Source organism: Chrysemys picta, chromosome 1 (genome assembly GCF_011386835.1).
Source record: "Chrysemys picta bellii isolate R12L10 chromosome 1, ASM1138683v2, whole genome shotgun sequence".
Taxonomy (NCBI): Eukaryota; Metazoa; Chordata; order Testudines; family Emydidae; genus Chrysemys; species Chrysemys picta.
Window position 1 is genome coordinate 104,177,977 of NC_088791.1, and position 25,421 is coordinate 104,203,397.

The 25,421-nt window shown below is 43.5% G+C and overlaps 1 protein-coding gene and 1 long non-coding RNA gene across 2 annotated transcripts in view; one reads left to right on the forward strand and one right to left on the reverse strand.

The window, feature by feature from the left end:
* Window positions 1-17,664, reverse strand: part of KDM7A (lysine demethylase 7A) — a 98,529-nt gene extending 80,865 nt beyond the window's left edge. The window contains exon 1 of the mRNA XM_065581954.1: window positions 17,450-17,664. Coding sequence (XP_065438026.1) covers window positions 17,450-17,562 — 113 coding nt within the window. The 5' untranslated portion in view covers window positions 17,563-17,664. The remainder of the gene's footprint in view (window positions 1-17,449) is intronic.
* Window positions 17,628-21,742, forward strand: LOC103306306 (uncharacterized). The gene is made up of 2 exons (XR_509143.4): window positions 17,628-19,291; window positions 20,170-21,742. It is a non-coding gene; the product is annotated as an uncharacterized LOC103306306 (long non-coding RNA).
* Window positions 21,743-25,421: the final 3,679 nt, after the last annotated feature.

Sequence of the window (25,421 nt, forward strand, 5' to 3'; positions counted from 1 at the left end):
ATGACAGGGTCACCTCTTTCTCAACATTGCCCTCTTGTTCCTCCACCATTTCTTCTGGAGGTTCTGAAACTCTGGATACTGAGACAGAAGTGGTGCACTTCAAGGGTTCTTGGGTGGGGCTAGAAGCTCGAGAGACCTGGTGGCTATATGCAGCCCAAGAGTACCAGTATGGCCACTGGGGGGGGGGGGGGTGGCGGCACAGAGCTCAGTGGTGGTGCCCATGGGTGGCTGTACCAAGATAGCAGTGGTGGGGCCATTCGAGCCTGGGGACTCTGTTGATAGTGGGCACCGTAAGGGCTTGGGAGGAGTACTGTGACGCCACCTCCTCCAGTTCGCTATCTAAACCTTCACTAGAGAGCAGGGGAGCATGGCAGGGTAGAGCCGGTACCGAGAAGAGGAGACTTCAGTACATCTGATATACAAAGGTCTCTTGAGTGTTAGAATACTGGCAGTACTGACTGACTCGGTGCCGTTAACGGTACTGGAGAGGTGGGGGAGTGATGAGGATCTTGCCCGTACCAGTTGCTCTGGTGCTGGATAAGGCGTCAATGACTGTACTGTTGGAGAATCGCGGACCCAGCAATGCCTTCTTAGCAGAGTGCTTATTCCTGTCCTTATCCCGCAGCACCATTGACTCTGTGCCCATGCCCATCAGGTTTGTAGACTTGTCAATGGTACCTGCCATTGTAGATTTCCGCAAGCCGTGGATACCAGGCTGGGATTGTTGCAGTGCTAACGGTACCAAGGAAACCGAGCGTGCTGGAGACAGTTTGTGGCTATCTCAAGGCTCACTATGGGGACTTCCTGCTCTCTTTTTCAACTATTTACGAGAGGGGTCAGTGGCTTGTTTCTTCAACCAACAGCATTTAGATGTTGAGGGCTGTGGGAAAGACTCACGTCTGCCAGGTAACTTGTGGCAAGGATCCAGAGAGGATCAGAGAGCCGCCCCCATTAACATGATCTTCTATCTGACCTCTCTATCCTTACAAGACCTGGGCCTGAGTTGCTGGCAGAAACCACACTTTTGCTGAATGTGACCTTCCCCAAGTGTATGCACTGGAAGTGTTTGTCTGCAACAGGGATTGCCTCTTTGCAAGAAAGGCACTTCTTGAAGCCCCATGAACCAGGCATACCCCGTTGGGGGAAGGGAAAAAACTATCACTATAACTACACTAAGTACTAGGAGGCTAACTAACTACAGAAATGCAAAATCGAAAGCAATGGTCGTAATGGACTGTGAATGGCTCTGTCTCTAGCCAAGGGTGGTTGAGAAGGAACTGAGGGGGGTTAGCCTGTGCATACTGACTAGCCTCATGGCAAGACATGAGGAGAGACAGCACATGTGCAGGCTTAACGGAAACTGCTACCAATGTTCTCTGATCAGCAGTGCAGGATACAAACACACCTACAGCGGACCACCCATAGAGACACTACTTGAAGAACCTTCTCTTCTGTATGCAGACCATGCCACAGTATAGTAAAACCTGCCTTAGTGACCACTTCAGAAGAGAGACCATCTTTCACAAGCAACTTGTTGCAGAGGCCATGGAACTTTTTCCCCTATAATTTAGCTGTGAAGAAACTGAAGAGTGACTACCTGTCATCTGCAACCAGTGACCACATTTTCTTTCTTTCTCCCTTCACAGCTAGATGCCTGGCCAGCAACCGCTGCTCTCTTCTCTGCCTTCAGTACTGGGTGGCTAGAGAGCAGTGTCTGTTAGCTTTTTTCTGGACGTCATTTAACTTAAAAATGTCTAAAAGGTTAGTGTTCAGAGTACCACAGAGATCAACTCTCTTGTTTTATACTGCAACAGGGGCAACACTGAGGGTGGGGGACTTGCAAGGGCTATAGCCACTCCAAAATTTTCCTTTGCCATCCCCGCCCCATTGCCACCTCTCCCCGCACAAAGGTCAAACTTTACGCAGAAGTAAGGGTGGCATGATATGATATTACCACCCTTACTTTTCTACTGCTGCTGGCAGTTATAAGGGCTGATACATACAACCTACTTGAAACACTCACAGTGGCTGGGGAGTGCCTGAGGATATGGCAAAGGATCCAGGACTCTCACCCATGTGGTGCAATCTTGCAAAGCAGGTTGAGCTCCTGGTCTGGCCTCCACTCACAGAGCCTATTGCTCTTCGCACAGGCATATTAGCAACCAGGGGGCGCACTTTTAAACACCCTTCCTGGGAGGAAGCCACACTGACTTGAACAGCTCAAGTGCAATAGGAGGTGGGCCATTCAGGCAGCGGAGAGAAGCTAGGTGTCTCTCTTTGGAGCAGTTAGCTACACCGAGTCTCTGTGAAGGCTGTCAGAGGGATTCCCCACCTCCTGCCAGGACATTTTTGGGCTAGGTTTGGCTCCACTCTCGGGGCTATGGCTAAAGGTACCTGCGGTAACAGGTGCTGGGGGAGGAGGAGAAGTTATGGCCGGTCCAAGGGAGCATAGAAGCTGTCAGAGTCGGGGGAAGGGATCTGGATATGGGCAGGGTGCATGTGTAGGGGCTGTAGGTGTGGCATCTTAAGAGACCTAGGATTCTGGGATATATGATGGGCTGCGGATGTGGGTCTAGGATATGCGGGGCTTTTTTTAGAGAGCAGGGGGAGGGGACAAGTTGGCAGAGGTATATGGGGTGCGAGAAGCACTGGAGTTCTTCTGAGTGCTGGGTGGGTATGAAGGGAACTGGGGTTCTCGTGGGAATGGGGGCCACAGCCACTGCTCTCCAGCCACCCAGCTCTGAGGAGGTGAAGAATTAAGGATGGCATAATATGGCATTGCCACGTTTACTTCTGTGCTGCTGCTTGCAGCAGTACTGCCTTTAGAGCTGAGCAGCCAAACAGCAGTAGCTGCTGGGAAGATAACACAGCCCCCCAATTTTCTGTCTAGCCCACCTCAGCGCCCCTTTGGGTAAGATAACAGTCCATAAGGAAAAATGGAACGGAGAGGCAGAGAGCTTCCTGTGAGTCCAGGATAGTAACAGCAGAGCCAAGAAAAAACAGAGAGGCTTAGCAATTCCTTTATTTATAGGGAAAGGTGGGAGTTCCTTCCAGTTCACTTATTTATGAATAAGGGTAAGCACAGAATTAATTTATTCTGGGGTGTAGTTAGGATAAATAACTCAATTTTGTTTTATTTAGGATGGAGTCCAGGATGGATTAATTCGAGTTGTATGTGATAGAGAGGAAAACATCATAACTGATTTTACTTGTGGGTGGTTAATACTGATTAGCCTGGGGAGGAAGTTGATTTACTGATGAAAGAGAAAAGACATGTCAATGCAAAGTAAAATGGCACTGTCTTTAGAGACCCAGCTTTGCAGGTATATTTCCATCCACAGTACAGCAGAACCTCAGAGTTATGAACACCAGAACTACAAACTGACCAATCAACCACACACATCATTTGGAACCGGAAGTACACAATCTGGCAGCAGCAAAGACAAAAAAGAAAGCAAATACAATAGTGTACTGTGTTAAACATACTAAAAAAAAAAAGTTTAAAAAAGATTTCACAAGGTAAGGAAACTGTTTCTGTGTTTGCTTCATTTAAATTAAGATGGTTAAAAGCAGCATTTTTCTTCTGCATAGTAAAGTTTCAAAGCTGTATTAAATCAATGTTCAGATGTAAACTTTTGAAAGAACAACCATAATGTTTTGTTCAGAGTTACGAACAACCTCCATTCCCAAGGTGTTTGTAACTCTGAGGTTCTACTGTAGTAGGCTTAGGCTTTATCTACCCAAAAAAGTTGCACCATTTAATTTTTTTAATTGATTAAATAAAACTGATACAAAAGCTGTATGGCCACTTCTTTTGGTTTAAAATCAAGCTGTCTTTTGTTTACCTTGAGTCAATAACTAAAAAGAAATAAACCTCATTTATGCCAAAATAAGAGCATCCACAGTGTCTTTTGCATAAGTTTAAGTTAATCAGTTTAAAAAACATTTTATTTTAAATGCTGCAACTTGTGCATGTACATAAGGACTTAGGGCTTGTCTACACTGGCAATTAACAACGCTGCAACTTTCTCGCTCAGGATGAAAAACCACCCCTGAGCGCAGCAAGCTGCAGCCCTGTAAAGCGCCAGTGTAAACAGTGCTTAGCGTTGGGAGCTGTGCCCCTCGTTGAGGTCGTTTTTTTTGTTTTGTTTTGTTTTTAAGAGTGCTGGGAGAGCTCTCTCCCAGAGCTGCGCCACGATCACACAAGGCACGTTAAAGCGCTGCCACGGCTTTAGACTAGCCCTTAGTCTTTGAATTAATAGCTGTTAAGAAAGGTTTCAAGCCCAGGGATATAGAAGAAAGAGTGAGACTGTGGACAAGGGACAAAGAGACCAAGCTGTTGTCTACACATAAGTTATACTAATATAGTTAAAGTGAAAAGAAGAACAGGAGTACTTGTGGCACCTTAGAGACTAACAAATTTATTAGAGCATAAGCTTTCGTGGACTACAGCCCACTTCTGCATCAGAAGAAGTGGGCTGTAGTCCACGAAAGCTTATGCTCTAATAAATTTGTTAGTCTCTAAGGTGCCACAAGTACTCCTGTTCTTCTTTTTGCGGATACAGACTAACACGGCTGTTACTCTGAAACCTGTCATAGTTAAAGTGGTACAGTTATGTAGAACAAATCCCATCACCACTGAGTATGGACACAGGTATGCCAGTACAAAGGTGCTTATACTGGTACAGGAAGTGGCATTTCTGTATCAGTATAACTGTGTCCACATTAGTGTTTATAAGAGTATAGCTATGGTGGTTTTAAAAAAATAAAATAGCACCCCTCATTGACAGTTATTCCAGTACAACTTTCAAAAGTGGACGAGGCCTGAAGGGATTAGCTTAAAAGGAGTACATGAAGAAGGGAGATAGAGAGAGGAAGGAAGGAAGGAAGGAAGGAGAGAAGGAAGGAAGGAGAGAAGGAAGAGAACTGAACACAATACAGAGATAACAAGAAATATTTAAGAGAGGGGGAGTAGAAAGAAAAGAATGCCACACTAAATACAGAAAGACACGTGTGAGAGAAGAGTGGAGTGAAACCAGGAAGCGAAGATTTAGCAAAAGCACAGATGACAGTCCATTCCGTTAGAATTTTAAAACTGTTATAGTTGATAATGCTATAGTTCCATTATAAAGCTGTTATATTCCTTTAAATTGCAGGAGCACAACCGTATTTGTCACCTGAGAAACTAGTAAGTATGTGTACACTGCAATTGAAGATATGATTGCAGCTCAAGTACACATATCCACGCTAGCTTTAATCTAGATAGCACGACTAAAAACCAGCAACAAAGCCACAATGGCACAACCTTCTGCATGGGCTGGATTAGCCCACCAAGAATCCTGATACACAGGTTCCCAGCATGTACTGAAGCCCAGGCCACGCGGTTTCAGGTCTATTTGTGGTCATACTAGCAAGATTAAAGCTAGTGTGGGTATGTGTACTTGAGCTGCAATCACATCTCAACTCCAGTGTAGACATACCCTTTGTCTTCAGACTAGTAGGTGAAAGGCTTGAAAAGTTTATGTATAAAACAGAATATTGCTTCTCAGGTCTCGTTGCTTCTTGAAATCTGAAAACATAACAACGCTAGCTCGCTTAAATTAGAGTAATTCTTTCTACTGTTTCCACCAACTTTACAGGGAATGTGAGGGATTAAGCTAACAAGTGGTGTTAATCTATAGTCTAATAAATGAAAACAATTTGGAATTAGAGACAGTTGCTTATAAAGTTAATGCATCCATTCTTTTGGGCTTTGAAAAAAAAAATCCTTGATATCCAATATTTCAATAACATGAAAAGTCCATCCATGAACTACCATTGTACCTACTTTAAATTCTTTTTTTTTTTTTAAATAAAGTTTACTGAGGAGAGGTGTCTACATTTTCTACCCATATTCATTTTTCCGTAAGTCTCTAAAAACTGACTCATGTCTGCTGGAAAGTAATGTCCATTTTTATTAAAGCCTCTTTTCTATTTCGCAGATGGCAACGAATGTTTTGCTTTTTCTGCAGACTCTGCTACTGTATCATTAGGATCTCCCAAAAAGTTTTCCTCCTGAATAGTTAGTGAAAGCTAGTAAACACTTTCCATGACAGTCTAGTATCAAGGTCTTCACCATATGCATCTCCTATATACAGCTTTAGAGGTCACTGATCTCACACGATCTTAATGAATTCAATGATTCACTGAATACAAAACATGAGGTTATCTTAGTTCAAACCTGGCTTTAATGTCAACTTTAGAACAAGTTATCTTTCAGTTAATTTGTTCATGCTAACAGCTCTGTGTAAACAGAGATGCTGTAAGAGATTTTAACATAGAACTAGAGAAATGAAGGCAATCTGTCGGCTCTTCTGATGGAAGAATGCAATGCAATTAACAATGCAATTAATACCGCATAATCTTAGAGACAGTCGGATTTAGTCTACTGCATTAGGGTTGCCAGGTGCCTGTTATTTTCTAGTTTAAACAAACAAACCAAAAAAAAAAAAAAAAAAACAGGTCAAAAGAGGACCTGTAGGTTGTCCAGTCAGAAGTACTGACTGGACACAAAAGTCCAGTTACCATCTGCAGGGGCACCAAAACAGTGGGGTCACTGAATGCAAACACCACCACCAGCCTGCCGCCCACCAGCCTGGGGCGGGGGGGATGGGGGGGGGAGAGGAATGCTGGGTCATCAACCTGCACCAGTCCCTTCTCAGGCAGGGCCACCCCTACCTGCATCTCGTGGGCAGGCAGGCTCCACATCAAATAAATCACTAGTCCTACAAACAGCCTCCTTCACTACACAAGCCTGATGCGATCCCTTAGCACCATCTGTACTGTGCACTGAATGAGGCAGGGGCCCTATAGAAAAAATATGTAATCCTGGACCTAAAGGATGCCTCATAATGCTTATTGACAAGGGGGCCAAATTAAGAATACATAGGTAGCCTTAATTCTAGCATTTCATAACTTCTGAGTGTTTGACTTTGCAAACTTAGTTTATTTTTATGTACAGCAGTTGGTTTTTAAAAAAGGCAAATTAAAAATAATTTTACAGTATGGAACAATACTGATCCTATAGGTGTTATCAGCAGGGTTGCACTCTTTAGCTCCACAGCATAGAACTCTAACATGTGAGCTAACAGAGCACCTGCTAGTAGTAGTAGGCTATCTTCTATGTGGACCAGCCACTAGAAGCATTTCATTGTCAAAAGAATATTTTAGCAAAGCAAGTAAACAGGACATGTGATTCATAAAATAGAATTTTCATCTCTTCACTATTTGAAAAATATTGCAATATTTTTACCCTAGGATAGCTCAATTTGACCTAGAAATTCAAAACTGAACATACTCTTATTACTCTGATAAGAACTAATGCATAGGTCCCCAATCTGTGGGCCCCAGGGATGCACGGACGAATGTTCGAGCGGTGCAGCTGAGGCCCAGGCCAGCCCACAAGGGGCACTGGCTGCCAGCCCTGCACCCACACCTAGCTAGGGCCCCAGCCTCAGTCCCTCACCTCCCAGAGCCATGGCCCTGCTCCTGGCCCCGGCTCCAGTGGGCAGGCATGGACAGGGGTAAGGGCGGGGACGAGGTAAGAAGTTTGGGGACCACTGAACTAATGCCTTTGAGTGGTTTTGAAATTTTACAATTACATTTTTGAATTATTTAATATTTATGCACATCTTAGGCAAGTCTGTATGGTCCAACACAGATAGTCCAATCGCTAACAAGTTTGAAAGGTGATGTAGGTATTAATCACGGATTTCTAGTCTTTATTATGTCAGTGAAGAGTCTAAAGTTTACAGCCAAACTCAGCTTGTGGGGATTACAAGTGCCTAGGCTACTATCCACATGGGTTTTTGAAACAGCAACAGTGTAAAACTGACAAACTAATAAAAGCTTGCCTACATGAACGGATAGTTAGCAGCAAGCTAGGGTTTAAATCTACCCCACACTAGCCTGCCCACAAACTAAGTGTCTTTGTGGACCCTGCTGCCACACACTAAATGCTCTGTAATGCTCTCTGATCTATTCCTGTTTCAAAGCGGAACAGATTAAAGTGCACAGGAGAACTTCTAGTGCACTACAAAAGGATCCACACCTAGGGTGAACAGGTGTCCGGTTTTTGACTGCAACACCCGGTTGAAAAGGGATCTTGACAGCTCCAGTCAGCACTCCTGACCAGGCCATCGACTGTCTGGCTGGTGGCGCCGTGCAGTGGGGCTGGTAGACTCCCTGCTAGCCGCCATGCCTCATGGCTCCCGGGAAGCAGCCAGCATGTCCCCGCTCCGGCTCCTACAGGCAGGGGTAGCCAGGGGGCTCTGTGTGCTGCCCCTGCCCTAAGCACTGCCACCACAGCTCCCATTGGCCAGGAACCACGGCCAATGGGAGCTACGGGGGTGGCACCTGTGGACAGGGCAGCAGGCAGAGCCGCCTGGCCGTGCCTCTGCCTAGGAGCCAGAGGGGGGACATGCCGCTGCTTCCAGGAGCTGCTTGAGGTAAGCGCCGCCCAGAGCCTGCACTCCTGACCCCCTCTCGGGCCCTACCCCTGCCCCAGGCCCAGCCTTGATCCCCCTCCCGCCCTCTGAACCCATAGGAGCTGCGAGCAGCAATACCTGCAGATGTTCAGGTAAACAAAATGTCTCACGGCCTGCCAGGGGCTTACCCTGAACAAGCCATGAACCAAGTTTGGGAACCCCTGTTCTAGAATGATCCAGATCAAATCAAGTCTATGTCTTCTTTAAAAAAAAAAAAAAAAAAAAAAGGGAACACGAAAAACTTCAATTCTCAGAATGTTTTCTTTCCCTCCCCCCACTTTCATGCATAGTGTTTTTAAGACAGCCTTAAACTGAATAAAATAAAACATTAATGTAAATAGAAACAACATAATTAAATGTAGGAATAAGTTTAGCAGGATAGCTGCAGTTTGTCCACTGAAGTTCTACTGAAAACAGATTTAATACTTCAACATATTAAAAATTTAGAATATTTTGACTCCCTGCATTTGGCTTTTACATTAATGTAGAATGATCTTCTATAGAAGCTTTTTGCTTTTGTGGCAAACCTAAGCACTTATGCCCTGCAGAGGAAGAATGAACTCAACATTTTCAGCAAGAAAATCTACTTTACTTAATGCCAAAATAATGGAGAGAAAGGTATTAAGTATTAATTCAATTTGAAGCAGAACTGACCTGGAAAGACAGAACTATCCATTTAAACCCATGTTATTGGCATGAAGCAGAAACATATCTGAAGACACTTGAAACTTCTAAAACGTAAGTTAGTTCTGTGTATTCATAGGCCAATGTCACACAATGGAAAAAAGACAACCATTTCTCATATTTACCAACAATTTTAAACTCCCTAAATACTTCACCAAAACAACTTAATAGTCCTTCCGCATCATTAAACAGGTCAGTGGCAATTTGCTATTGAACCATAGCTGACTGGAATACTGTTATTAAATTAAGAATAAATTCTTCTTAGACTGTGAAATATCGCTTTTCAAGTCTGAATTGAATATATGAAAGTCTTTACAAGTTAAGTCAAAATTGTTCAGACATGGTTCTGAAAAGAACGAACAATGTACTACAAAGTACAAGTATTTGTACAACAGGCCAAGTGTTTGTTTAATACACATGTGCCAACTAGGGTTACCAACCCTCCCAGTTTCGCCGGGAGTCTCCCAGAATCAGGCTCTATCTCCCAGAGGCTACTGAAGCCAAACCAGGAGATTTTAGGCCGCTAAAAGTCCGGCAGCGCAGTGGGGCTAAGACAGGCTCCCTACCTGCCCTGGCCCCACACCGCTCCCAGAAGCGGCCTGCATGTCCCTGTGGCCCCCCCAGGGAGGGAGGGAGATCTCCACACGCTGCCACCGCCCCGAGGGCTGACTCTGCAGCTCCCATTGGCAAGGAACTGCAGCCAATGGGAGCTGCGGGGGCAGTGCCTGCAGACAAGGGTAGTACATGGAGCACACCCCCCCCCCCCCCAGGCTGCAGAGACAAGCCAGACCCTTCCAGGAGCGGCACAGGGCCAAGGCAGACAGGGAGCCCCGCTGCACCGCCAACTGGAAGCTGCCCAAGGTAAGCGCCACCTGGCCAGAGCCCACACTCCTCATGCCCTCCTGCACCCCAGCCCTGAGCCTCCTCCTGCATCCAAACTCCCTCCCAGATCTCGCCCCCTGCAACCAACCCCCTGCCCCAGGCCTGAGCATCCAGCACGTCCTGGCGGCCTGCCGCTTCCCACGGCTCCCATTAGCCAGGAACGGTGAACCGCGGCCACTGGCAGCTGCAGGGGGCCCATGCCTGTGGACGGTCAACGTAAACAAAATGTCTCGCGGCCTGCCAGCAGATTACCCTGATGGGCCGCATGTGGGCCGCAGGTTGCCCACCACTGCTCTATCCTAAGAATTAAGGGCCATCCAACAAGGGATCCCATGACGTACACAATTAAGGACATAAAAATATTGGATTCATTAAAAGAGCAACACAACCTACATCCATGAAAATAAGAGCACCTTTATAAACCATGACTTCAATCCTTCAGTCAAATTAACTGTATGTCAAAGAAACCAAACAGGAAGTTAATGTACCTGAACATTTTCTATGTAACTTACCTAGATGGTGGTGCAATACAAATTCTCTACTAATGAGTTAAATTTCATACGTAGCACCTTACAGGAACTGTCTTCACTAACTCACTTAACATTTTCTGTAAGAAGTGATTACTAAGTTCAAGTATGCGTCTTTATTTTTTTCAAATGGGTACACTAAACAGGCAAGGCTAACAATATGATTGATACAGAGCAATTAAATACCATATAGATTACAACTAAACTGTTTCAACCAATAATTCTAAATCTTAAATTCTTTTAAGCAGCATAGTATAGATAACTATGTAAAACCCATGCTGTTGAATGAGTCCAATTCAGAAAGTGTCAAAAAGCAGAAAATGGCTGAGAACTTAACAACTGGACAGTAACAGACCGTGAATCCCTATAACAATTGAACCTGGCGATATTCTAAACAAAGAACTCTCAACTATGCTTGTAGCTGTTTCCATCACTTCACACTGATTCGAACATTCTAGGCTTCAGAGTGACAATCCCAGAATCTTTTTATTTACATAATAATTCATTTGTACTGTATTACATACTACCAACCTTCTAACAAACAAATGTATATAGTATGCTCAATATGTCCTGGCCTGATTCTAGTCTGGAAAACTGAGTTCTGCCTACCTAGATTCTCTTACAGATTTTAATTGGATATAGTATTCTTCACTTCCTGTTCTAAATTTTGCACTGTTATACATTGTTAAACAGCAGCTGTATTTCACCCCAGAACACTCAGTAATGGATAAAGTGATTCCTACGTACACAAGATACTTTGATTCTTCTCATTTGAAAGGCACTATTAAAAACTCAAGTTCCCTAACTAATCACCACCTATTTTAGCGTGATGAAATCACCTTATTGTCCTCCCACTGTAATATTAAGAATGATATTATAAAAACATTCACTGAAACAAAATGTTGACATTATTGCCCAATCTAAGGATTCATAAATTATGAGTCAGGCTTCAGTCATGAGTAGCTTTAAAAAAATCATAATTTAAAAAAAGTAAACTTCAGAGTCTTTATCTACCTTTGAGTTGAGCCTTTAGTGTTCACCTTTTCAGACTTCCCCTTCCCCCGCCCCCAAAATGAGGGCTAGAAGTTAAATTTTTTTTAAAAAGGGAAAGTCAGATTCTCGTTGTCACATGACTCAAGGAGCAGGGGCACTAAAAAAAAATCAAATATCAGAATTGGGAACATACTATTGATGTAAAGGAAAAGATAATGCATTGCTTTCAAACAGAGCACATATACAAATCGGACAAATGCCAGTTTGTCAAGACAACTGCACTCAAAACAGATATCCACACAATTCCAAGAATTAGACTTTTCTATAGCACTCAACACTGTTCTATATGAGCACGTTGCACAGATTAAAGAGTTTATTCTGACAAGAGAAGCCATGTCACAGAAGGGGAACTGAGGCACAAAGAGAACAACTTGTTCTCAGTTAGGAAATTTGTGGCAGGGCTTGAATCAGACACCAAATGTTCCGAGTACTACTCCAAAGTGAGCTAAGACAGGGAGGCTTGTTTTTAAAAAGTTGTAAAACAGAAAACCAGTTTTTATTCGGGGGTGGGGATGGGACAGACATAGCCTTTTTGAACTACAACAGAGTTGGAGTTTCTATCTTGCTTCTGTGGAAATAGTGCTAAATTAGAGAAAATAAGTTTAAGAAACCTTCCCTCACCTTACTTTGGCCAGTCTAACATCAGTTTCCACAGAAACCAAGTCAATCAAAACCTAAAAGCAAAAAACCTCACTTAACTACAGCAACAAATGTGGGAAATATGAATTATGAAAGCTTAGCTGAGAGCCATAGATTTCTAAATTTGGACGATTCAATTATCAGGGGGTAGCCGTGTTAGTCTGTATCTACAAAAACAACAAGGAGTCTGGTGGCACCTTAAAGACTAACAGTTAGTCTGTTAGTCTTTAAGGTGCCACCAGACTCCTTGTTTCTTTTGGACGATTCAATGTACATTTTGTAATTAAAAATTAAGGGAACATTCCCATTGCAACAGGAGTACTTTCTGGAAGGGAAAATTAGTTAATTTATCCTGCCCTCGTAATCACACCAGATACCCACACAGTTTTAATTAGCCAGGAAAGTTTCAACGCCTCCTTTCATAACTTTATTTGCAACTTTCTCTTTGTCAGCATCCATAAATTGTAAATTGTCAGAATGGACACAGATGAGTGTCCAACCTGTTTTGAAAGCATCCATGACAGGCTAGAGAAGGAATGGCATTCCAAAAGGCACCTCCCGCCACCACCACCTTGAATTCTGAGGGTTGGCCCTTCACACCAAACAGTGATTTCAGAAGAGAAAGTCATCATAACGTTCTCTCTGCTTAACCAGGAATGAAGAAATCTCATCCTCAATCTGCCAAATACTGTAATTAGGATATATGATAAAAGCTACAAAGAGTCCTGTGGCCCTTACAGACTAACAGACGTTTTGGAGCATAAGCTTTCGTGGGTGAATACTCACTGCGTCAGACGCATGCGTCACCCACGAAAGCTTATGCTCCAAAACGTCTGTTAGTCTATAAGGTGCCACAGGACTCTGTCACTTTTTTTCAGATCCACACTAACACGGCTACCCCTCTGCTATTAGGATATATGATGTTGTTAATGCTAACAGCCACGGAAACACACAAAACTGGTTTTGAGGTTGATATTGTATTAAATGAATGGTTCTGAGAACATCTTAATGTCTGGAAGCAGATATTTACCATCCTCTGACTCTATAGACCAGGGGTCGGCAACCTTTCAGAAGTGGTGTGCCGAGTCTTCATTTATTCACTCTGATAAACATTTTAAACGTTAAAATGTGCCAGTAATACATTTTAACATTTTTAGAAGGTCTCTTTCTATAAGTCTATAATATATAACTAAACTATTGTTGTATGTAAAGTAAATAAGGTTTTTTAAATGTTTAAGAAGCTTAATTTAAAATTAAATTAAAATGCAGAGCCCCCCGGACCGGTGGCCAGGACCTGGGCAGTGAGAGTGACACTGAAAATCAGTTTGCATGCCATGCCATTGGTTGCATACCCCTGCTATAGACTATACTTACTCTAATTAATAATTTTTTTACAAGTTAGAATAAAGTGCAATCTTTTGATTTAGTCTTAGACCAGAGAATTGATATAAGGAAGTCTTCTAAAAGGCAGAAGAGACCTTGAGGCATCTGCACTTTTATTAACCAGTCCTCAAACTACAAAATACATGAACATTCTACCTTTTCAAATGAACTATCACTACAGAGACACGTTTGGAAAAGACCTTAGGCACAACTGAAAACTAAATGGCAGAATTCTGTACTGGTAACAATTCTCACCAGAATGGATATGAAGTTACTTCTTTTCAACAGGTTAGATTAAACATGGAATTAAGTTTCTGAGGGTGAGAACTGCATATCAATGCTGTGAATTCAGAGATGACCAAAACTGAAGTTTAATTATTTAAAGTTTCACATTATGCCAAAAGTAATGTTCATTATGCACACAAATGGTGCTGTAGTTTTCCTCTTCATGACCCTCTATAATTCACTCACTTTGAAATAGCGTCACCAAGAATGTAGCTTCATTTGTGAAATTGTGATTATTTTAAACAGATATGGATATAAACTTCTAAATCTAAAACAGACCCAGGAAGAAACACATATTCAGTTGTAAAAGGCACCAAGCTTGTAGAAATAGGCATCTCCTTTTGGATGATCAACTAGACACTATTCAATACCATTAACATTGAAAAAAATAAGCAGAACACAAAAGGATTTTCAAACAATTTAAAAAATCAGTTATATTCTGAGTGTTTAGCAACAAAGAAGCCTTTCCCTCATAGTACAACCTCTATTATGCTGCTTCAGAAATGGTAAATTTATTTCCTTAAGATGCTAGAATAGAATCATTTAACCCTTAAATTCCAATAATTTATGTGCAGTGTTAATGACCACCTTGATCGATCAGTCCATCAGCCCTCACAGAGAGCGCGTCGATCACAACACATCATTCCTGTTGTTCTAGCCCAGGGGTCGGCAACCTTTCAGAAGTGGTGTGCCGAGTCTTCATTTATTCACTCTGATTTAAGGTTTCGCGTGCCGGCAATGCATTTTAACATTTTTAGAAGGTCTCTTTCTATAAGTCTATAATATATAACTAAACTATTGTTGTATGTAAAGTAAATAAGGTTTTTAAAATGCTTAAGAAACTTCACTTAAAATTAAATTAAAATGCGGTGGCCAGGACCCGGGCAGTGTGAGTGCCACCGAAAATCAGCTCGCGTGTCGCCTTCAGCACGCATGACATAGGTTGCCTACCCCTGTTCTAGCCAGTCCTTCAGCTACCCACTGGCTGGGCTGTCAGTGGCACTGGATACCCGATCGACATAGCGCACCGCAGTCCAGAACCCCTGAGTGATCTGCCAGCCTCAGCCTCCCAAGGAGCTGGGATTACAGGCACACACCACCATGCCTGGTATTAATGACCAAGGAAATATAATGGTTCAATACCCTTGTAAGCATGCCCTTCTATATTAGAAAGGTAACCTATAATTTATCCCCTAAATTGTGTGAAGATTTGTGTCTATGACTTTATGTACAGCAAATGACTTGAGTTTTAATTTTGGTAAAACATGTATTACACTACCATCTGCCCAAATAAATTGTGACGCTAGAAGGATGACATACCATTTTCTGCTATTTTCTATATGCTATCAATGTTCCAATTAGTACCAGCAAGAGGCAGGTACTTCATGATGATGGATAACACTTTTTTCATGGCAGTGGCCTATAACCTTGTGTGAAATTTTTAAAAAAAATAAATCTTACCATAATATTTCATTAGCTAACAGCCTCATGAGATGTGATCGGTCCAGAGAGAAGAGAGCTTGCCTTTCACTGTATCAGGCAAACATCGTACATCCCGATTTAAGAAGAAATTTTTAAAAAGCAGAAGATTCCTTCCCCCCAACCCTCTGTCCCATTAAAAACAATAAATATCAAAGGGCCTGTGTGTCAGGATGCATTGTTTAGCTTAATTCAAATTTCTCAAACAAGGTAGGTAAAGGCAAGGTCCAATCTCACTGTGCTCTGAAAAATGCAGAGCAAATAAATTATTATTTAACAGATAATACAGCAGGAAGATAATTTGCGAGGACATCAAGAAGCTGCAATTCCAAATCTAAACAGATTCTGTATGTGCAGGAGAATAAAGGTGTAATCACTATCAATTTGAAATATAAATCAATTAAGAAAGTAGTTTCAAACCCTACACCTTTTCTAAATCCCCTTGCTAATTTTTGTGGTTTTAGAACTATACTTTCCAATGTTCTCATTTTTTACTGTCCTTTGCTGTTGTGTGAAAGGCTCATATACATGAAGTCTGAGTGAATTCTCTGAACACATGCTCAACAAAAAACAAAAAAAAGTATTGAAATTATTAATACTCCTCACCCAGCAAAAAAAGTTACCAAAATAAATGTTTTTTATTTTCAAACAAAACCTAAATGTGGGGCCTAAATCTACACCCAGCAACTATTGCCAGAACTGCTGTCAGATTGTCAATGCACACTCCCTGCTCACAACAACAGGACCACATGCTTGGGATATGAGAAGACAAATACACCTGCAATGGACAAACAAACCCGATAAAAAGTTTCAGAGCTAACTATGCAGCAGAATAATTGATTGGTTTTTTTTAACTTTACTGGATAGATAACTTTTGGGCCTGTCACTGCCTCCAGCGTACCTTGAATCTAGAAAACTGAACTGAGCACTAAAAGCATGTGCTCATTCTTCCCATCCACATCCAGCAGAGGGAGACTTAGCTGTCTAGCCTGCTTTACATCGTGAGTCTGTTTTTGTTAAATGGGGGTATTTAAATGTCCTGCTGTCAATCAAAACGTACTTCCTACAATCACAACCAGCTCCTCCGTAAATATCCCAGCGCTTGGGTCTCTCCAAATAACAGACTCCAAACCTGAGCCAGGCAGCTGGGGCCAGAACCGAACAGCCAGTTGAGCCGCCGAGCCCCCAACTTGTTTCTTTGTTTAAATGTCCGTGAATACCACCCCCCCACACACACACACACACACACAAACCCCAGGCTGCCGCTGCTTCGGGCCTCTCTCACGCACACTTTACAAAACACACACGAGCCGGCCGCGGCCGGGGAAGCCGCTTGGGACCGGACAAGAAACGTCAAACCCAGGAAAGGCAGGAACTGACCCAAAACACAGAACGAGCCACGAACCCCAGGCACGGCCGCCGCCGGGAGCTCCCGGCGCCGGGGAGCCCTGACGGCCCGGGGCAGGCAGCTGGGGAAGAGGATATTATCTCTCTCCCCCACTGAGCGGCCGGCATCTCCCAGCCCTGCATGACGGAGGCAGCCGGGGGGAATCCCCCCCCACACCCACATTTAGCACCCACTCACTCCCCCCCGCGAGCTCAACTTCTGGGCAGCTCCTGCCCCCCGCTCTCCGGCGGTCCGAGAGCCCCTCATCTGTTGCTCCCTCTACTTTGACGGGTGACACCCCCTCGGTGCCGGGCCGGAGACCCCGCACGCGGCTCCCCGCGGGGGCGCAGGGCGGAGTTGTGCAGCTCGGTGGCGTGGGGCAAAAGGACATCTGGGGGCGGGGCGGGGGAGCTCGCAGCTGCCCTGCCAGGAGGTCCGGGCGCAGAGACGCGACGGGTCCCCGCCGGGGGGCCGCGTCCCCCCATTGTTTCCCGCTGGTGGCGGTTGTTGTTACCGGGGTAGTTGCCACCCCCGGGCTGTTCCCCTCGTCCCCCCCCCGGACCCGGCGTGGGCTCCCCTCGCCCCGCGGGCTCCCCGGCCCCTACCTGCCGTGGAACCAGTCCTTGCAGATGTCGCACTCGATCATGAAGCGGCTCACATCGTAAGGCTCCCGGCAAACACAGTACACGGGGGTCGCGGTCGCCGCCGCTCCGGCCATCTTTAAAGAACTCACTGACTGAGCCACCCTCCCCCTCCAACAGCCGCCGCCAGCGGCACCAATAACAACAGCGCGCGCGCGCCAGCCCCACGGAGCGCGCGCGCCAGAGGCGACACGAGAGAGCGCGCGCGTGCGGCCCACAGTCATTTAGCCAGTGAACGCTCCACCGCTGAGCATGCGCGCCTGGGAACTTCTGCCTCCTGAGAGCAGCAGCTCGAAGACGTACGAGCGGATGCGACACTTGAGCGTGCCCGCCAGCCGTCTACGCTATATTGGATGCGCGACAGAAAAGCACGTGCCACAACTCCCTTTGGAGGCGGAGCAGGCAGGCAGCTAGGGCACGCGCTCGCTCCTCCCCCCTCCCTTCCCCCGCGTGACAGTTCCGGGCGGGGGAGGGGGATAGAGGGGAGCGAAGGGTTCCGCGAGGACACAGAGAGAAAGAGCTCGAGCGCTGGGAGGGGGGAAGAGCCGTCTCCCTTATGTAACCGAGCGGGGCAGACGGGACGGAGGGGGCTGCGGACTCCTCCTCCTCCCCCCCTCTACGGAAAGTGCCGACAGCTGCCGGACTTGCCCGAAGTTCTAGACTTTGTTTTTTCACGCTTGTGAATGACACAGGGGGATCCCCTATCGCGGGGGCGGGGCGGCGCGGCAGTGCCCGCGGCCTCTGGGCATGGGGAGCCCGGGGGGGGGGGGGTGTTGGGGAGCCGGCACGGGACATTGCTGGGATTTCCATGGGGCCTGTCTGGTGCAATACAGGACACATGGTTGCTAGCGCCAGGTGGCACAAGCCATTTGCTGGGAGTCCAGTGGTGCTATAGGGACACGGGGTTTGGCATGAGGCGGCACCGAGCATCTGCTCAGAGGCCGGCCAGAGGGCACCACGCTATGGGGCAGTGGAGTTCAGCCTGTGGTCTGCAGCCTATGTCTAAGATTTCCAAAGGGGTGCCCACCTCTTCTTGAAAAGTTTAAAGGGGCCTGCAAATTAAAAAAAGGTTGAAAACCACTGTGACATGGAGGAGGGGTAAAAATCGATTTAAAAACAATACATGAAAACCCAATTTTTTAATTTAAATTGGACTTTTATTTTGTTTTTTACCTAATATTTTTCCATTTAAAAATAAACCCAGTTAAAATGAAATCTGATTTTAATACAAAATATGTTAAGGCCTACAGATATAATCGTTTAGGACATTAAATTAAAAAAATGCTGAATCCATGAGTCTGTATCAAACACTTTTCCATTAAAGGCTTCTTTTCTGTATAAAGAAAGAATCAGGAGCAAAACATCTAATGTTTATGGTCAAGCTTTATAAATATGGCACAATAGGTCGCATACTGTATTAAGGGCTTGATCCTGTCACTGTGTTACTGGGTGAAAGAAAAAGGCATTTGGACCTGATCTCTGACTACAGGAGACACCTTTATGATCTCATCAAGATCATTCATTCAGCTCACCTGGATGCTCTCCCTCTCCTGTTTTATAGCTTTTCCCAATGTGGCTCCTGATTGGCTCAATACTCATCTTATGACTTCACCCACTTTCTCTCCGGCTCATGAAAAAACACTGATCTGCCCAGTAACTACCAGCCCTTGCTTCTGGATGGGTCTGGCCACTTCAAGCAAATGACATTGCTCTGTTTCCATGCAAGTGTACACAGAGAGACAAACAGAAATCCATTAATTTCTTAACTGCCTCTCAATCTCCAAACAAAATACTGTAGTGCAAAAGGTATGTGGGTTATGCTAGCAAACGTCTTGGATTGTTGTTTGTTCTTTTGTTTTTCGGGGGAGGGGGGAGAATGTAACAAGGAAGAAGGAGCAGAGCGCAGCCTCTAGTGTTGATTTCAGTACCTGGAAACTGGAGAGGAAAAAAACTGTGATGGTTGAGGGTAATAAAAAAAAAAAAAAAAAAAACCACAACCCTATTTAGGAATGCTTTCAAGAATCCTGTACCTGTGGGTAAAAAGAGAACACATGCCAAATGTAAACAGTGCAACAAAGAGATGCAAGGCCTGGTTGTCAGAATGAAAGAACAACTTTATGAAAAATGCTCCTCAGAAGGCAATGACTTTGAAGAAAATGATGTGGACATATCTGAACAATCTGGATCAGCTGGTTAGGAAACTTATTTTTGCACCCTTCTTATGGATTGCCTACCATGTCTTACTATGCTAGTAAATGATTGTTATGCATTTGTGTTTTGGGTGAATTATGTATGAATTCAAAATATAACTAGTATGTTAGTTTGTAGGACAAGGATATGTCAATTACATTTGTACTGTCACTGCTGGCCTTGTGAAATGATTTTTATTGCTCAATATAATTAAACATCCTAGGTGAAGATTTACTGTCTAAAAGTAAAGTTTTAACATTTTAAAAAAATCAAGCTGTTTGGTATGTTAGATATAACAACTTAAATAGATTCAGATAATCCTTATGGTTTATTAATTATTTTCCCTATAAAAATTGGTGTAGAATAACTTTTATAATTTAAACAGTAGTGCAGACAACTGCAGTAGGAGGAATCTTTCCTTTACAATTTTTTTTTAAAGCAGTGTACTGTGTAATACTCAATACATGAGTGACTTATTTTACCATTTTTTTCAGGATCCAACTCAGGCAAAAGGGATATGAACTGCCATAATCTGCAGTTTCTACAATTTCAGAGTCATCTATTGATACCACCAGGGCTGCAACTAAACAGACATCAGACAGTAAATTACCTGTATTAAAAAAAAGACTCTTTGTCGTCCAGTAAAACCATGGATGAGTTTATAATCAGGACCAGCAAATCTAGAAGAAGATAACTTAGGGAACCTGAAAGATATACGGGTGCTGTGCTCAATTGATGCATCTTCTAGCCAAAACTTAAGTACAACTCCAGGAGTAAAAGAAAGTAGTGTTGAAATTGCAGAGTACTTCTGTAACAGCCAGTTTGCTTCAGCTTCCCCAAAGAGAGCAGGAGGAGCTAAACTAATTCTCCCCCAAGATGTATGATGGAATTCAGTGGTTGACTGTTTTGAGCTGTTTATTAAGAACTGGCCTATTCTGATGAAAATTTGTGAAGAAAATTGTGATAAAATAGATGGGATTATCATAAACAAAATAGTCAGCATCGGACTAAAGAGAAATGTAGAAGACATGCTGAAGTTCCTGAAACCTATTTCCATAGCCTTGGACAAACTTTTTAGTGTATGTGCAACATGCCTCAGGTGGCACATGACCAGGATTCATCACCGAATTTCGGTCCACTGGTTGGATCATTAGCTTCCCCGGCCCAGGATAGGTACTGACAGGGAGTGCAATGTGAATGCTGATCCATGTCCTCCTTGGGCAAACTCTAGAAAGATTACTGCTTGACACTGTTGAAATTTGGAAAGAACTTCAAGAAACACTGAAGAAAGTATACCCAACAACAAAGTTAAATTGCAGGCAGTAAAGAAGTAAATGAATCAAGCACTTTCTCCACCTCTTTTCCATGCCAGTATTTTCAACCCAAGGTATCCAGGTAGATGCCTAACTGCTGAAGAACATGCTGCTGTTACAACATGGACATCTAATAATCACCCCTCAGTCATTCCAACTATACTAAATGTCAAGGCTGGAGGTGAACCACTCAAGCAGTACCTGTTTGCTGATGATGTTTTAAAGAAAGTCACACCATTGAACTGGCTAAGCACCTGGGACCAGAGTTAGTTGAAGTGCTAAATCAGCTTTGGACAGCAATAGCTTTTTCTGCAGGCACAGAGAGAATATTTTCTTCATTTGGACCAATTCATTCAAAGTTGAGAAATCGATTTGGGAGTTGAAAAAGCTGGAAAACTTGTCTTTCTCTTCCAGTCTATGAATAAAAATGAGGAGGAAGGGGATGTGATCTACTAGTTTTATAAGTCTGAAGGACAGCCTAAGTAATTTACAAAACTGATGTCTCATTTTCAAGAAACTTAGGCGAGTAGGAACTTAAACTCCAGTCACTTTCACTTAGGCATATTTGAAAATTTTCCGAGGCTGACCTGAAATGATCAATTTAATTCACTGACTACAGTTAATCCCGCTGCTCCTTTAATAAATCACTTAGTTGTAAATGTGAAATTAAAAGAGAAATGTATTTGATTGTTTTGTTTAAGAAAAATAAATGTTATATGTTGTGTGTTTAATTAAATTCCAGTTACCATCCTAATGCAGCTTGTCACAAATCATGATCAAAACCTTAATTATCTAATAAGAGATATCATTCACTATTTTCTTGCATACTAAATATGTACAATTAATAAGAATCTGAAAATATTAAGCTATATCAATACTTAAATAAATGTATATAGTGTACCTTCTCAAGGGGCAAAATAATGTACCAAATCTAGTGCAAAGACCCGACCTAGTTGTAAATCAGCATGGTTTGATGGTGATACGAACTAAAGAGAATGCACCTTTCTTTAGAAAATAACTGCAGTACAAACGGAAAAGTTTATTTAAATTGACGCTTTCCACTTGGTGATTTAAATCATCTTGGTTTAAATCAGTCCACCCTGGAACAGGTAGGACCTGGTGTGAGGAGGCATAGGGCATTTGCTGGGAGGGGCACAGCATTATAGGGACATGTAGGGCTTGTCACCAGGCAGCACAGAGCACTTACTGTAACACCCACAGGGCATGGTGCTATAAGGATATATAAAGCCTGGCACTAGGCAACACAGGGTGTTTGCTGGGAAGCCCATAGGGCATGGCACTGTAGGGACATACAGGGCATTGACTCATAGAATTTAAGACCAGCTGGGAACATCATGATCATATAGTCTGAGCTCCTGCTCATTGCAGGCCACAGAGCCTCATGCACCCACTCCTATAATAGGCCCATCACCTCTGGCTGAGTTACAGAAGTCCTCAAATCTTGATTTAAAGATTTCAAGTTATAGAGAATCCAACATTTACTCTAGTTCAGCCCATGCCCCCTACTGCAGCAGAAGATGAAAAATCCTCAAGGTTTGCCAGTGTGACCTGGAGAAAGATTCCTTCCAGACCCAAACTACGGCAGATCAGTTAGACCCTGAGCATGTGGGCAAGACCCACCAGCTGGACCCCTGGAAAATAATTCTCTGTAATAACTCAGAGTCCTCCCCATCTGGTGTCCCATTTCCATCCATTGGAGATATTTGGTAATAGCAGTCACAGATGAGCCATATGCCACAGTAGGCAATCTCACAATACCATCCCCTCAATTAATTTACCAAGCTCAGTCTTGAAACAAGTTGCAATTTTTGCCACCACTACTCCCCTTAGAAGGCTGCTGTAGAACTTCCCTCCTCTGATGGATGGAAACCATCATCTAATTTCAAGCCTAAACTTATTAATAGTCAGTTTGTAGTCATTTGTTCTTGTGCCAACATTGGGCTTAACTTAAATAATTCCTGTCTCTCCCTGGTGTTTATTCCTCTGATGTATTTATAGGAAGCAATCATATCCCCCTCAATTTTCATTTTGTTAGGCTAAACAAGCCAAACTCCTTAAGTTTCCTCTGATCGTCCTCATAGTTCTTCTCTGCCACTGTTCCAACATGAGGTACAGCACTATAGGGACACATAGGGCCTGGCATAAGGTGGCACAGGACATTTGCTGAGGAGACCCATGGGGCATGGTGCTATAGGGATGTGTACAGAGTGGCACCAGGGAGTATAGGGCATTTGCTAGGAGGCCCACAGAGCACAATGGCTATAGGGACATTCAGGGTCTGATGCAAGGCTGGCACTGTGCTGGTACACATCAATCACCAAGATGTCCCAGCTCCCATCAGGGGCCTTGGCGCCCCTGTGGTTTGTTATCCCACAGAATGATATCCCTTTTGCCGCAAGGCCTGTCATCTCAAAGTAAGACTGAATCTCTTACATCAGGAATCTGTACCATCTCAGAGCAAGAGCATCTTGTGATTGTGGCCTGTTGTTTCAGCTCAATATAACATAACACACCACCGAGGCCTGTCCTCTCAGTGCAGTGTGACAGGTGCATGGTGTTTGCCATCTCTGCAAACCACACCTCACTTCACTGAGGCCAGCGGCAATCTGCTCCATTTTATGGCAATTAAATGCAGTACTTGGGCAGCTGGCAAGCTGCCAATGCACCCTCTAGTTGGGCAAAGTTTGAACTCCCTAGTACTATCCATATCAGTATCACCCCCTCTTTGGCCCTTCTGGACAGGGCTGGATTAACTCATCCCTGGGTCCCTACCGTCTAATAAGATAATAAACAGCAGATATATACACACAGTCCTGCCTACACTGAGAAGGAAAAATAACTTTTTAAAGGGGAGTGGGAGTGAGCAGCTGGCTCATGGCCTAACCACTGTTCAGCATGTACATGTCTAGAGGCAGCTGAAGGCGTGAGATAACAGTGCCTTTCAGGGTTGGCCCAGCCAAAACTCTGCCATGACAGGGGGATAGCCAGTCCAAATTTGAGTGAATGATGTTGAGACCCAGAGCAAATCTATGCCCCCAATACACCTTAAATGGCACTCGGCAGCCTATGCTTTGTTGAAACGGTTAGAATGTTAGTAAAGTTCTTTCAGTTTGTACACAAATCCACATTGGTTAAAAAACAACACCCTTCCCCCCCATGAATTTGGGCCTCAGGCATGGTGCCCCATTTGCCTATGTGTTAATCCCATTTTGCCTCTAGGATGTGGGTATATAGCAAATACCACACATTTAGCTGATTGGGAACCTTGGAGGGAGGGCGTCCCGCCCCCCACCCCCAAATTTTGCTAAAATGAGACTCCCAGTGGTGAACAGATTACTACCTAAAAGCACTTTTAAAAACTCTTACACATCTATTAGAATTTGTTTGTTTAGACCATTATAGTGGGAAATTGTATGTGGAAGGGGATGCATTAATTCTGATAATCAAACCAAAGTGTTTGTATGTGTGTGCCCTTTTCACTGGCTATCAAAAAAAGGAACAAACTCTTGCTTTTGCTGAAGCAGTTTCCATCACAGTGAAGAAACCATTTCACTTTCAAAAGAAGGATATATTAACTTTTAATGTTAAAGTACAGCACAAAATAAAATTTCTATTTGTGCCTGTTTTAACAAGTCTGCTGTTTGTTTCAAGATGTAGAATTCAAAGTGTATTTTGGTGACACTGCAACTTCATTGCATTGGACGGCAACTTGGAACATCAGTGCTTCTCAGCACAAACATGAAGATGTTCTGATATGAACACTTTTCTCACAAAGAACAACGTAAAGGTGAAAATCAATTACAAATGCTGAGAAGTGAAGTGAGATCTTCATTCTACTACAACCTCTTCTGGATCCTGAATTCATTTAAATGCAGAGGATGAGTTTGCTAAACAGTAAATGGACAGATAATATAGGGAAGGGTAGGAACTGAAGTTATTCTGACTTAGCTCAAGCTATTGCTGACCAGAGAATGAGACTTATCTTCACAGAAGGCCTGAAGTTTTTAATGAAACATACGCTTTATAAGATTGCTACAAGCATAAACATTTCTTCAAGGTATCTGATTCTCTCCTGTAGTATGTCGCATCTGGTTTAGGTAAATGAGCCAGAAGCACCTCACTTAGATACTACTGTGCTATAAGAACCCACACAAAGAGCTTGCAAATGCTGTTTGATTACTAGCATTGCCATCTTTCAGAATTTGGCTTGCAGTTAAAAAAAAAAAAAAAAAAAAAAAACCATGATGTCATACCTCAGTGGAAAATTTTTACCAATCTGAAGTAAAATTTATAAATTCTAATGTTCTTCGCATTAGATAAATGTGGGACTACTTTCCAAAACAAGCCGAAGGAACTACTGCTGAGGGAAGTTACAAGAGAGGGACACTTGAGTATTTTTCTGTGACAAAGAA